General features: G+C 34.4%; 2 protein-coding genes and 1 long non-coding RNA gene across 8 annotated transcripts in view; 2 read left to right on the forward strand and 1 right to left on the reverse strand.

Moving 5' to 3' along the window:
- Positions 1-2234, forward strand: part of LOC111409366 (receptor-like cytosolic serine/threonine-protein kinase RBK1) — a 16201-nt gene extending 13967 nt beyond the window's left edge. Inside the window, exons 12-13 of the mRNA XM_023039421.1 lie at positions 1788-1935; positions 2038-2234. Coding sequence (XP_022895189.1) covers positions 1788-1935; positions 2038-2234 — 345 coding nt within the window. The remainder of the gene's footprint in view (positions 1-1787; positions 1936-2037) is intronic.
- Positions 2235-3317: 1083 nt separating this feature from the next.
- Positions 3318-7816, forward strand: LOC111408723 (F-box protein SKP2A-like). 2 transcript variants are annotated; one of them, XM_023038479.1, is made up of 5 exons: positions 3318-3397; positions 3783-4048; positions 5185-5533; positions 5877-6018; positions 7150-7816. In XM_023038479.1, the coding sequence occupies exons 2-5, from the start codon at positions 3807-3809 to the stop codon at positions 7515-7517; spliced, it is 1101 nt and encodes a 366-aa protein (XP_022894247.1). In that variant the 5' UTR covers positions 3318-3397; positions 3783-3806; the 3' UTR covers positions 7518-7816. The 2 variants fall into 2 exon arrangements, with proteins under 2 accessions (XP_022894247.1, XP_022894245.1); XM_023038477.1 differs by having other exon boundaries at positions 3378-3500.
- Positions 7817-8106: 290 nt separating this feature from the next.
- LOC111408724 lies at positions 8107-12088 on the reverse strand. Of its 5 annotated transcripts, XR_002705352.1 has the most exons (7): positions 11966-12075; positions 11775-11857; positions 11260-11655; positions 8837-9013; positions 8559-8639; positions 8294-8437; positions 8107-8212 (listed from the first exon to the last, which is right to left on the reverse strand). It is a non-coding gene; the product is annotated as an uncharacterized LOC111408724 (long non-coding RNA). The 5 variants fall into 5 exon arrangements; XR_002705351.1 differs by lacking the exons at positions 8107-8212; positions 8294-8437; positions 8559-8639; positions 8837-9013 and adding exons at positions 10182-10452; positions 10540-10683; positions 10805-10885 and having other exon boundaries at positions 11083-11655; positions 11755-11857; positions 12022-12088; XR_002705349.1 differs by lacking the exons at positions 8107-8212; positions 8294-8437; positions 8559-8639; positions 8837-9013 and adding exons at positions 10182-10452; positions 10540-10683; positions 10805-10885 and having other exon boundaries at positions 11083-11655; positions 12022-12086.
- Between the last annotated feature and the right edge of the window lie 203 nt (positions 12089-12291).

A 12291-nucleotide genomic window follows, 5' to 3' on the forward strand; every position in this document is an offset into this window, starting at 1 on the left:
ATCAATTTGATCAAAATCTACTAAAAATTTGATTTTTCTCTTCTCCTTTTTTTTTTTTTTTAAATTTAAACCAAACAAGGGCATATGTATCAATTTGGATACTTTATGAAACTTTCTGTCATTCTCGTACCTGACTATTAAGTAAAAATTTAAAGTGGAAGCGTTTTCATGAGAGCTAAGTGATAATTAACGACGATTTAGATGGTTTTTGTTATTGGAATTGATTTCGCATTTATTAATGAAATGTAGGGACAGACAAACCTCCTCCTTCATAAATGTTATAGCCAACATTAGTTTAGACAAGGAATGAGGTAATATTCAAAAGGGCTGTGCTATTTGCACAGGACCTTGTGCACACCCTGTGCACAGGACCCTGTGCAAGAAGAAATATCCTTTGACTTATTCATCTACAAATTAATTCAATTAAGTGATCAAACCTAGCATGGTAGGGGTATGTTAGATTTTATTTATTTACTATTAAAGCAATTCAACGATTTATTTGCATTCGGTTCTTCTTTCTTTCCTTTTCTTATACGGCAGAACCTTAATAATTTAATACTTGATAAATTAATAACCTCAATTAAATAATATTTTTGATTGATCCCAACTTGGACATAACGTAATTCACTAAATTTATAAGATAATACATTATAATTATTTATATAGATCCAACATAATATATAAACTAATTTATGATAAAATTTGTATATAAAATTGTGATACATAATGCTTCCAATTCAACTACGAGACCTTCTTAAAGTACATGTTCAAAAAAGTTAGAGATGAAATCCAAGTGTGACATTAAATTCAAGAGTGGCTGAGGTATTCTCCGATGATCATTTGATCGTATATGATACTGTCCCCCACTTGCTTACAAATTATTTTTTCCCCTAAAACGCACAGTAGTTTTTTGTGCTACATTGATCATCTTTATTGTACTCGCACGATGATTTATGCATTTCATCCGTCATTGTTACTTCTTTACATCTTTAAGATGAGAAGTCATTGTTGTATTTATGATGTATTTTATACTTTGACTCTCATTTATTAGATAGAGTTTTAGCTTAGATAAATATTCATAAAATGAATAATATAGAACATTGAACAATGCATAATCCATTTTTGTGGCACCAAAAAAAAAAAAATTTAAAAAAAAAATTAAACCCCCTGTAGATTCATGAATTTTACTGGGTTAAACAAATATATAGAACCACTGGTTCATAAACTAGAAACAACAAAAAAAATGTACAATATTTAAGAAAATAAAGAATACATTAATAAACTATTAAAGTACTAATTTATTGATTATTTAATATTCACAATTAATTTTCAATGATGTCAAAGCTATAATTTGTAGATATTTAGCTGTGATTTCAGCTTCATTAAACGTCAACTAATGTTATTATTAAAGGAAAATTATATGGACCCCACATCCCTAATAAGTATAAAATACATGGTTAAGAAAAAGGATAAAACTGGGTTTACAAGTCCCATTTCACTGGGCGTGCACAGGGCCTCTCACATGAGGTCCCATCCACCTCATTAAAAAAATATGTGGAAACTACATCCATACAGGCATTTAATATTTTCAATTCAGAAATCAAGTTTAGGGTTTATTTATACAAAAAATCAGGTTATAATTCCATATTTTAATGATAATAATAATAAATTTATATACCCACATCCTATTCTATCCACCCATTTAAACCCTAAATCAATTTCGCTCTTCTTCCTCCCAATTCTCTCTCTATCCTCACTCTCTCGTTGCCACTTTCAATTGTCGTTAGGCAAGTGGTGCTACGAAGAGAAGCCGCACATCGCCGCTGCGGCAGTTCCTATGCAGTGGCATAATCACCGCTGTCACAATGGTGCTGAGAAGAGAAAGTCGTGCACAACAACATCATGTTGTCGAAACAATGTTGAGAAGAGAAAACTGTGCCACTATAATGACGCTCAGATCGCTGTTGCAACGACAATCATTGGGTGGTGGTGTTTGGGGTTTTTTTATTTTTTGTTGCTAATGAAGTGGTGGTGCAGGCAGTGGTAATAGATCTGTTGGTGTTGGTAGTGATGGTGGATTTGGCGACGATGGAGTGGATGTAGGTGCTGGTTTTGGTGTTTGTATGACATTGGTGGTGGTGGTGGTTTTCAAAATGGTGGAGGTGGATATGGAGGTGGCGGCGACGTTGTGTTGGGGTTGGGTTGTTGTGACTCGTTATTTAGATTGTGGCTAATAAAATGGTTAATTTGTGATCATTAAAAAAGTTGTGACCTATAAAATTTATTATTTGTGACTGATTTCAAAATCCGTGGTCGACAAATAAATCGTGACCTATAAATTCTTTGATTTGTGAACGATGAAATAAATTGTGACATGTCAAAAATTTTTATTGTGATTGTGTGACTAATTAATTTGATAATATGTGACCAATAATTATATTGTGACAAATAATTATATAATTGTGACCTTAATATATTTAATTAATAATATCTGAGTTTTGAAGTTTAAAACTTAAAAAATGAATTACCTCATACTTAATACTTGATTTTTGAATTTTTCCCCAAAAACATCTCAAAAATGCCCACGCATCCTATGTTTCTGAGGAGCCTGTGGGGATTCCTTGAACCCCCACCCTGACATACAGCATCGTCCTAAGAAAAAAAAATACATGAACTATTTATTTACACCGTCATTTTAATTACTCAATTTGTCCTTTAAATTATATTAAATGTTACATTAAATTCCATCACTTATTTATATAAATAATCTAATGGAGCATTTGATTGTTTGCATGGAATTTACATATAAAGAAAATAAATTGTTGGTAATTCAATTGTCTAAAATTTATTAAGTAAATGTGTTTAATTGATTAAATTTTTAATTTGAAAAATATTATATTTGTCCATTTTTATTTACTTTTTTGGATGGATAGATAAGAGAGATAGAAAAGATGAAAGAGAGAGACTTTGTGCGTTACCTGAAAAATAAAAATTATCCCTCCCTTAAGAAAATGGAAATGTCTGTGTGTAGGAATGTAAACTTACAGCCCCCTCGAGGACTGTGAGGCTTGGTGTACAGAAAAGAAAATATTTGTTTTTATGTTTTTCAAGAAGATATGACCACATGATTGAAAATTAAAAAAATTTTTATGAAAAAATTGTCATTCAAACATTCTAAATGTAGGAATTTGAATAAAAAATTTAATATTTTTCATGAAAAATAAAATTAATCAAACGCACACATTTAAAAATATCTCTCTCAAAATTTCTTGAAATTGTATCAAAGGGCAGAAAGGAGACGATAAAGACGAGAAAAAGAAAAATTAGTGTTATTAGTGCCACGGGCGATTCTTTTCATTGACACGTGGCTCTGTAAGCGTCTCCCAATTTTTTTCCCGTACGTCTCTCTCTTTCTCTCTCGCCCTGTTTTAAATTCGACAGATTCTTGCCTGGATACCTCATTTTGTTTTGACCAATCCTTTTTTTCTTCGAATTTTAGGGTGTACTCTCTCTACTCTGTGTTTGTATATAATTTCTGTATGTGTTGATCGATCATTTTCTTGAATTAGCAGTAGAATAAAGGCAAAAGAAGTGATCTTTGAAAAAAATAAAATAAAAACTTAATTTTCCAGAAGAAGATGACCCTCTTTGAAACACCCCGAGACTGTTTACTACTGTTGAATTATTTTCAGTACTGGTAGTTCATGCTTATCGTTTGACAGGAAAATAAAGGCAACAGTTTTTGTTTTTGGTTTTTTTTTTTTTTTTTCCATATATATAAGGAGGTGTAGAAGGAGCAGTGTAAAATGAAAGAAACGGAGAATCTGGAATTGTGTTTTGAGAAGATGATGGTGGAGAATATTGGTACTAAGAGTGGTGGTGAAACGAGTCGAGGGGTGATTAAAAGCGAGTGGAAAGACATACCAGTGGAGCTTTTGCTGAGGATTTTGTCTCTGGTGGATGATCAGACGGTGATTGTAGCAGCTGGGGTTTGTCATGGATGGAGGGATGCGATTTCTTGGGGCCTCACTCATCTTTCCCTTTCCTGGTATATTCATATATTCCAACCTCTTTTTTCTTCTGTCAACATTTTCTTGAACGTGCTTATGATTGCTTGTTTGTGCCTAAATGGTGATGGTGTTTCTGTTTGAAATGGGCTGATGATTACAATTTTTCCATTTTCCCTTTTTTTATTTATTTAATATTGAGTTCCATTAAACTATTAGAAAAAGAACAATTTGAATAGATGTATTTGCCACATTAGTTTGTAAGAAATATATGCAAGTTTGTTGATGTTCATATGTCTTGTTTGTTTCTTAAGTGTAATATATTTGGGTAAATAGAAATTTACACTGATAATTGATATCATGGCTTCTGATTTTGAATGGAATCTGTTCAATCAGTTAGATTTAGCATGATCGAAATACCATTGCTTATTTCATATGTTCTTGAGGTTGACAGCTGTGTTGATAAATCCACTGTTTTAATATGCCAGATAATTTTATGCTTGATAGGCCTACTTTTTGGCTGTAATCCTTGAATGGTTTATGTTTATTTCTTTTATTAAATGTGTGAAGAAAAATAGAAACCTATTTACACCAAGTTCTGTGTGCTATATATGGAGTGTAATTGATTTAGCTTATCTTTGCTCTGTTTTTCATATGTTGAGAAGTGGCATGAGTGCATCATGATCAGGAATGTAATACATTGAAGATAATTGAAGTGAAAACATTTATTTTTCCTTAGAGATCTAAAATTTAAAAGTTGATGCTTAGACGTTTCTGCATTTTCTTCAATTTGGAATTTTGTGTGTTTCCAATCAATATTTTCTTGGGAAGGGGAGAAGGATAATTTGTTTTTGTAGAACAAGTGTTCATCACAATGGATGCTTGAAATTCAAGAAAGCATTCTATTTCTCGTTAATTATTGAAGGTTGACTTTCGACCCAACTGAAATACAAAGGCTGATGTTTATTGTGTGACAATGAGGAGGAGGATTGGCCTTTATTTCATCTTGGTTGAATTGCAAAGAAAATGATGGCTTTCTTAATTGAAAAAGATTAGATGTGATAATTAGTTAAGCACTTATCCTTTGTTCAGATTTGACTGCACACTATTGTGATATCCACCTCCCCATATGATGTCCGAATTTATCTGATTGCTAACTGGATTTCTTTCCCTGTAGGTGCAAGAAGAAGATGAACGATCTGGTTCTATCACTTGTTCCAAAACTGCCAAAACTGCAGGTTTTAATTCTCCGACAAGATACACCACAGCTTCAGGATGATGCTGTTGAAACAATTGCTAGTTACTGTCATGACCTTCAAGAGCTGGATCTCAGCAAAAGTTTCAGGCTCACTGATCGTTCCTTGTATGCATTAGCACGTGGTTGCCCAAATCTGATCAAGCTGAATATCAGTGGGTGTTCGGCCTTCAGTGATGCTGCTCTTGCGTACCTCTCTGGGTTTTGCAGAAAATTGAAAATCTTAAATCTATGTGGATGCGTTAAGGCTGCATCCGATAGGGCATTGAGGGTATAAAAACTATTGTTCTGTCTATATATCATTTAGTTCCTTTATGTACAAGATGGTTTAACGTCGGTTCCGATAAATTTATGGTCAACTAAATGAATCCCTCTTTGTTTTTCGGATCTAAAACAATTAGATCAGTAGCAGTAGCAACTATGACATTTCATACTAATTCTGGTCTATCCTTCTCTCTTCTAACTTGCCAGAATAGTGTCAGTCTTATGAATGAGGCCTATTCAGGTCGGCGCTAAACGTGACCGAAGCACCTTAGTCGTTCTTTATTTACAAGGACAGTTCATAAATTATTGTTATTATTTTTATTATTTTTTTTTTCGACTCCATTACGCAGGCCATTGGATACAATTGCCATCAATTGCAGTCTTTGAATCTCGGGTGGTGTGACCGTGTTGGTGATGAAGGAGTAAAGAGTTTAGCATACGATTGCCCTGATCTCCGAGCTCTTGACTTATGTGGCTGTGTTCTTATAACAGGTATTCCCTTTGTTTTAATTCATTGGCTCATGTTCTAGTGTGGTGAGGAATAAATATAGCTTTTTCGACTAAAGATAATCAAGCATGAAGATCTATGAAATTCTTTTTGCTGCAATCAGTAAACATGAGATATTTATTGCAATGTGATTGTGGTAGAACAATTCACTAGCTTCATGTGAATCCTCTTAAGTTAATGCTTGGATACAAGGTGGTTTTCCATGGTGATAAATTTATACCATAAGCCCCATGCTACTGTTTTAGGGAAGGGATGAAATGCGAAAACGGAAAGTTATATCGTGTTATGTTATACATCATTTATCCTTTAGGTGCTTGTGTAAAGAGTTTAGCATACGGTTGCCCTGATCTCCGAGCTCTTGACTTATGTGGCTGTGTTCTTATAACAGGTATTCCCTTTGTTTTAATTCATTGGCTCATGTTCTAGTGTGGTGAGGAATAAATATAGCTTTTTCGACTAAAGATAATCAAGCATGAAGATCTATGAAATTCTTTTTGCTGCAATCAGTAAACATGAGATATTTATTGCAATGTGATTGTGGTAGAACAATTCACTAGCTTCATGTGAATCCTCTAAGTTAATGCTTGGATACAAGGTGGTTTTCCATGGTGATAAATTTATACCATAAGCCCCATTCTACTGTTTTAGGGAAGGGATGAAATGCGAAAACGGAAAGTTATATCGTGTTATGTTATACATCATTTATCCTTTAGGTGCTTGGTATGTTACATACTGGTACGTCATTTCCTCTGTTTAGTGACTTAAGCCTTTCGTGTTAATCTAAAAGAGTTTTCTTGCTATGCAGTATTAGATATGATAAGAAAGTATAATCGATAATATTTAGTTTCTTCTTTGTTAATATTGTCCAAATCCATTTTAACAAATATGCCAAAATTGTAATATTTAATGGTTGACATGGAAAGTAACGAAAGTTAGGTCTGCCTTGGCTTTCTCAGGTTTGAAATGTATATCAGATATTGTAGGTTATTGCTAGTTGCAGAGTTTTGGAACGTCTTCACTTTGTTCGTTATCAGATGAAAATTTGATATATTTTTCTGATTACTTCCTTTTTGATTCCGTCGGATTTGTGTACTAACTGAGTGACACTATTTCAGATGAGAGTGTAATTGCACTGGCAAACCATTGCCTTCACCTAAGATCCCTTGGCTTATACTACTGCCAGAGTATAACGGATAGAGCAATGTATTCCCTGGCACAGAATCGAGTGAAGAGTAAGCATGAGGTGTGGGAGTCTGTGAAGAAGGGATACGAGGAGGAAGGGCTTACGAATCTGAACATCAGTCAATGCACAGCCTTGACACCTCCCGCAGTTCAGCTATTATGCGACTCATTTCCTGCCCTTCACACATGCCCTGGTCGACATTCACTGATTATAAGTGGCTGCCTGAGTTTAACGTCTGTGCATTGTGCTTGTTCTGTCCAAGCACACCGTGCAGCCAGTTCATTCTCTCTAGCTCATTGAGTTGAGAATCGTGGAAAATCCCAAGTTTCCATTTGCTGGGTGAAGAGAGAAGTTTGGCCTTGTGTATATTCTTCTTTGACAATCAAGAAAGTCATCTGCTTGTCTTTGCCAATGTTCTGGCAGTAGAAGTAAAAAAATAAAATCGTTTGTTTGTTTTGTTGTTTTAGACTTCAATTCCCTGTGTAACTTCACAAAACTCCTGAATCTTATTTTCGAATTGTTTTATTTAACGTTCAAATGTTGAGTTGCAGAGATTATTGCTTTACACATGAAATAAAAACAGATGAGAAAAAACATAATAGAGAATTTATGATTGAATTGAGATCTATTTGTTGGTAGAAAAACAAAGATTTTGCTAAACTGAATGCAATGTGGCTTTCCAATTTTATTTATTTATTTTTTAGACATTTAACGCATTTTATCCAAGTGCCAATAAAATCACACTTATCCGGATCTTAGAAATGATGTTCATATACTCATCTTCTTTTGTAGACAATTTCTTCATCATCTACATCAAATGCTGGGTTACAGAGACACCTGAAGAGCCTATTTATGCCCTGCCATATAGAAGTTATAGAACACTTATCCGGATCTTAGAAATGATGTTCATATACTCATCTTCTTTTGTAGACAATTTCTTCATCATCTACATCAAATGCTGGGTTACAGAGACACCTGAAGAGCCTATTTATGCCCTGCCATATAGAAGTTATAGAAGTTAGATTTATTTTTAAGTTACTTATTTTGTCAAACATGATTTTCAAGATAAGATGTACCTGGGTGACGAAAGGAGCTCGACAATTTATGTTCTCGGAGGATCCTCTTGATCGCTACTTTCATCAGAATCTTTTAAAATGTTCGTCTTTTCAATGTTCAAGCATTTTGTGTATACTATTTACAGCGAATGCACAAGCACCATTCTATAATTATTCAATTAAGAAAAAAAATATATAAAAATTAAGCCATATCTCTAGGCAAAATATTCAGAGTCTACCAGGTGAAACATGTACAACTCTTAACGGCTGGAAATTCTAGTACTACCTGAAATTCTTTTCCTGGAATTCTTAAAGCCACTGCACGCATTTTGATTTCTTCCTTCCTTACGTTGTTTTCTTGTAGAACCTGTAATCGCGTCAAAATAAGTTTGAATTGTATTGGCGGCATGTTTGTTACACAGAATTTGACCGTACCGCATAGTATAATAGTCGAGATGTTAACTTTTTCTTCTTAATCTTTTGGAGTATGGTTCAATCCCACAGCAGAGGTGCAAAGGGAAAATCGACTGAAAAGATGAGAATTACAGAATGATAGAAAATTACCATTTGTCACACATGAATAGAGTTACTTCAATGTCTACCACATTCAGTTTCCATAGTGAATTCATCAGTGTGTCTTTGCTTAGTCTCAGATGTGATTCGACGTCAATTTCGGGCCACTACCATCGATCCTGAATTGGCGTCTGACGTCTTCCTGAAGTTGAAGCAACTGAAAAGAACCTCCATGGTGATAAATTTATACCATAAGCCCCATTCTACTGTTTTAGGGAAGGGATGAAATGCGAAAACGGAAAGTTATATCGTGTTATGTTATACATCATTTATCCTTTAGGTGCTTGGTATGTTACATACTGGTACGTCATTTCCTCTGTTTAGTGACTTAAGCCTTTCGTGTTAATCTAAAAGAGTTTTCTTGCTATGCAGTATTAGATATGATAAGAAAGTATAATCGATAATATTTAGTTTCTTCTTTGTTAATATTGTCCAAATCCATTTTAACAAATATGCCAAAATTGTAATATTTAATGGTTGACATGGAAAGTAACGAAAGTTAGGTCTGCCTTGGCTTTCTCAGGTTTGAAATGTATATCAGATATTGTAGGTTATTGCTAGTTGCAGAGTTTTGGAACGTCTTCACTTTGTTCGTTATCAGATGAAAATTTGATATATTTTTCTGATTACTTCCTTTTTGATTCCGTCGGATTTGTGTACTAACTGAGTGACACTATTTCAGATGAGAGTGTAATTGCACTGGCAAACCATTGCCTTCACCTAAGATCCCTTGGCTTATACTACTGCCAGAGTATAACGGATAGAGCAATGTATTCCCTGGCACAGAATCGAGTGAAGAGTAAGCATGAGGTGTGGGAGTCTGTGAAGAAGGGATACGAGGAGGAAGGGCTTACGAATCTGAACATCAGTCAGTGCACAGCCTTGACACCTCCTGCAGTTCAGCTATTATGCGACTCATTTCCTGCCCTTCACACATGCCCTGGTCGACATTCACTGATTATAAGTGGCTGCCTGAGTTTAACGTCTGTGCATTGTGCTTGTTCTGTCCAAGCACACCGTGCAGCCAGTTCATTCTCTCTAGCTCATTGAGTTGAGAATCGTGGAAAATCCCAAGTTTCCATTTGCTGGGTGAAGAGAGAAGTTTGGCCTTGTGTATATTCTTCTTTGACAATCAAGAAAGTCATCTGCTTGTCTTTGCCAATGTTCTGGCAGTAGAAGTAAAAAAATAAAATCGTTTGTTTGTTTTGTTGTTTTAGACTTCAATTCCCTGTGTAACTTCACAAAACTCCTGAATCTTATTTTCGAATTGTTTTATTTAACGTTCAAATGTTGAGTTGCAGAGATTATTGCTTTACACATGAAATAAAAACAGATGAGAAAAAACATAATAGAGAATTTATGATTGAATTGAGATCTATTTGTTGGTAGAAAAACAAAGATTTTGCTAAACTGAATGCAATGTGGCTTTCCAATTTTATTTATTTATTTTTTAGACATTTAACGCATTTTATCCAAGTGCCAATAAAATCACACTTATCCGGATCTTAGAAATGATGTTCATATACTCATCTTCTTTTGTAGACAATTTCTTCATCATCTACATCAAATGCTGGGTTACAGAGACACCTGAAGAGCCTATTTATGCCCTGCCATATAGAAGTTATAGGAGTAGAAGTTAGATTTATTTTTAAGTTACTTATTTTGTCAAACATGATTTTCAAGATAAGATGTACCTGGGTGACGAAAGGAGCTCGACAATTTATGTTCTCGGCGGATCCTCTTGATCGCTACTTTCATCAGAATCTTTTAAAATGTTCGTCTTTTCAATGTTCAAGCATTTTGTGTATACTATTTACAGCGAATGCACAAGCACCATTCTATAATTATTCAATTAAGAAAAAAAATATATAAAAATTAAGCCATATCTCTAGGCAAAATATTCAGAGTCTACCAGGTGAAACATGTACAACTCTTAACGGCTGGAAATTCTAGTACTACCTGAAATTCTTTTCCTGGAATTCTTAAAGCCACTGCACGCATTTTGATTTCTTCCTTCCTTACGTTGTTTTCTTGTAGAACCTGTAATCGCGTCAAAATAAGTTTGAATTGTATTGGCGGCATGTTTGTTACACAGAATTTGACCGTACCGCATAGTATAATAGTCGAGATGTTAACTTTTTCTTCTTAATCTTTTGGAGTATGGTTCAATCCCACAGCAGAGGTGCAAAGGGAAAATCGACTGAAAAGATGAGAATTACAGAATGATAGAAAATTACCATTTGTCACACATGAATAGAGTTACTTCAATGTCTACCACATTCAGTTTCCATAGTGAATTCATCAGTGTGTCTTTGCTTAGTCTCAGATGTGATTCGACGTCAATTTCGGGCCACTACCATCGATCCTGAATTGGCGTCTGACGTCTTCCTGAAGTTGAAGCAACTGAAAAGAACCTGGGGTTGATTATTCGATCAACTTAGCCAAAAAAAGGAAAAAGGAAAACTTGAATACTGGAGGAAATGAATTGCAGATATCTTCAATTAATGTAATGCAATCTAATGAAGGCTGTTCAAAGAGAAAGGGAAGAAAAGCTTGCTAGGAAACTAAAAGATTTTCTATACCGCTATATTCGAGGTGACAAAGAAGGATTCATGAAAAATAAAACGTTATTATGCCTAATTTCTAGTAAAAGCGAATAACTTGACATTTAATCCAAGTTTCTTTCAACAGCTAATTCAGTAGAAGCCATTGATGCCACGGCTAAATGTCCGATGTAGTCTTCAAAAAGTTCACTTCCAAAAATGAAGAGAAAGAACCATAGTGGGATCGACTGATCGAGCATTGTTTCCCTAAAGAAGAGATATATGAACATGAGATCAAATGCACTCTCATAAGAACAAAAAAATCAAAAATTTTAGGCGATTATTTATAAAAAGAACTTCAATTACTGAGGCATGGATGGACTGACTTAGATATGCAATGCTTTCCATTTCGATCATTCGCATCTCTTTGCACTGGATCGCTCAAAACTTGATATGCTTCGCCCAATTCCTGTATATAATAACAAGCTATTTGTCATGAAAGAGACAGAGACAAAATTGCCACATTATCAAGAAAATTGCCAGGGATTCTACTTTAATTGGTTCTGTAACTACTAACCAGACGATTGGATAAAGATAAGAAGTAAATAGAATTGCCTGAAATTTTTCAGCCACCTGAGGATCATTTGGATTCTTATCAGGAAGAACTTAGCTTGCCTGTACCACAAAAAGGAAGGCCAGACTCTTGATTAGAATTGCTTGAAATTAAAACTTGATATAAAGTTGAATTATGTGGAGCCCAGACTCTTGATTAGTACAATTGCCCATTCTAATCCACTATTTTGTCCTGTTGGATCCACTTGGTATTGCATATAGTTAAGAAAAAAAGATTCTATATGAAATATTTTTTTGTTGTAATGATTGTTTTAAATACTCAATGTACCT

Source organism: Olea europaea, chromosome 14 (assembly GCF_002742605.1).
Source record: "Olea europaea var. sylvestris chromosome 14, O_europaea_v1, whole genome shotgun sequence".
NCBI lineage: Eukaryota > Viridiplantae > Streptophyta > Magnoliopsida > Lamiales > Oleaceae > Olea > Olea europaea.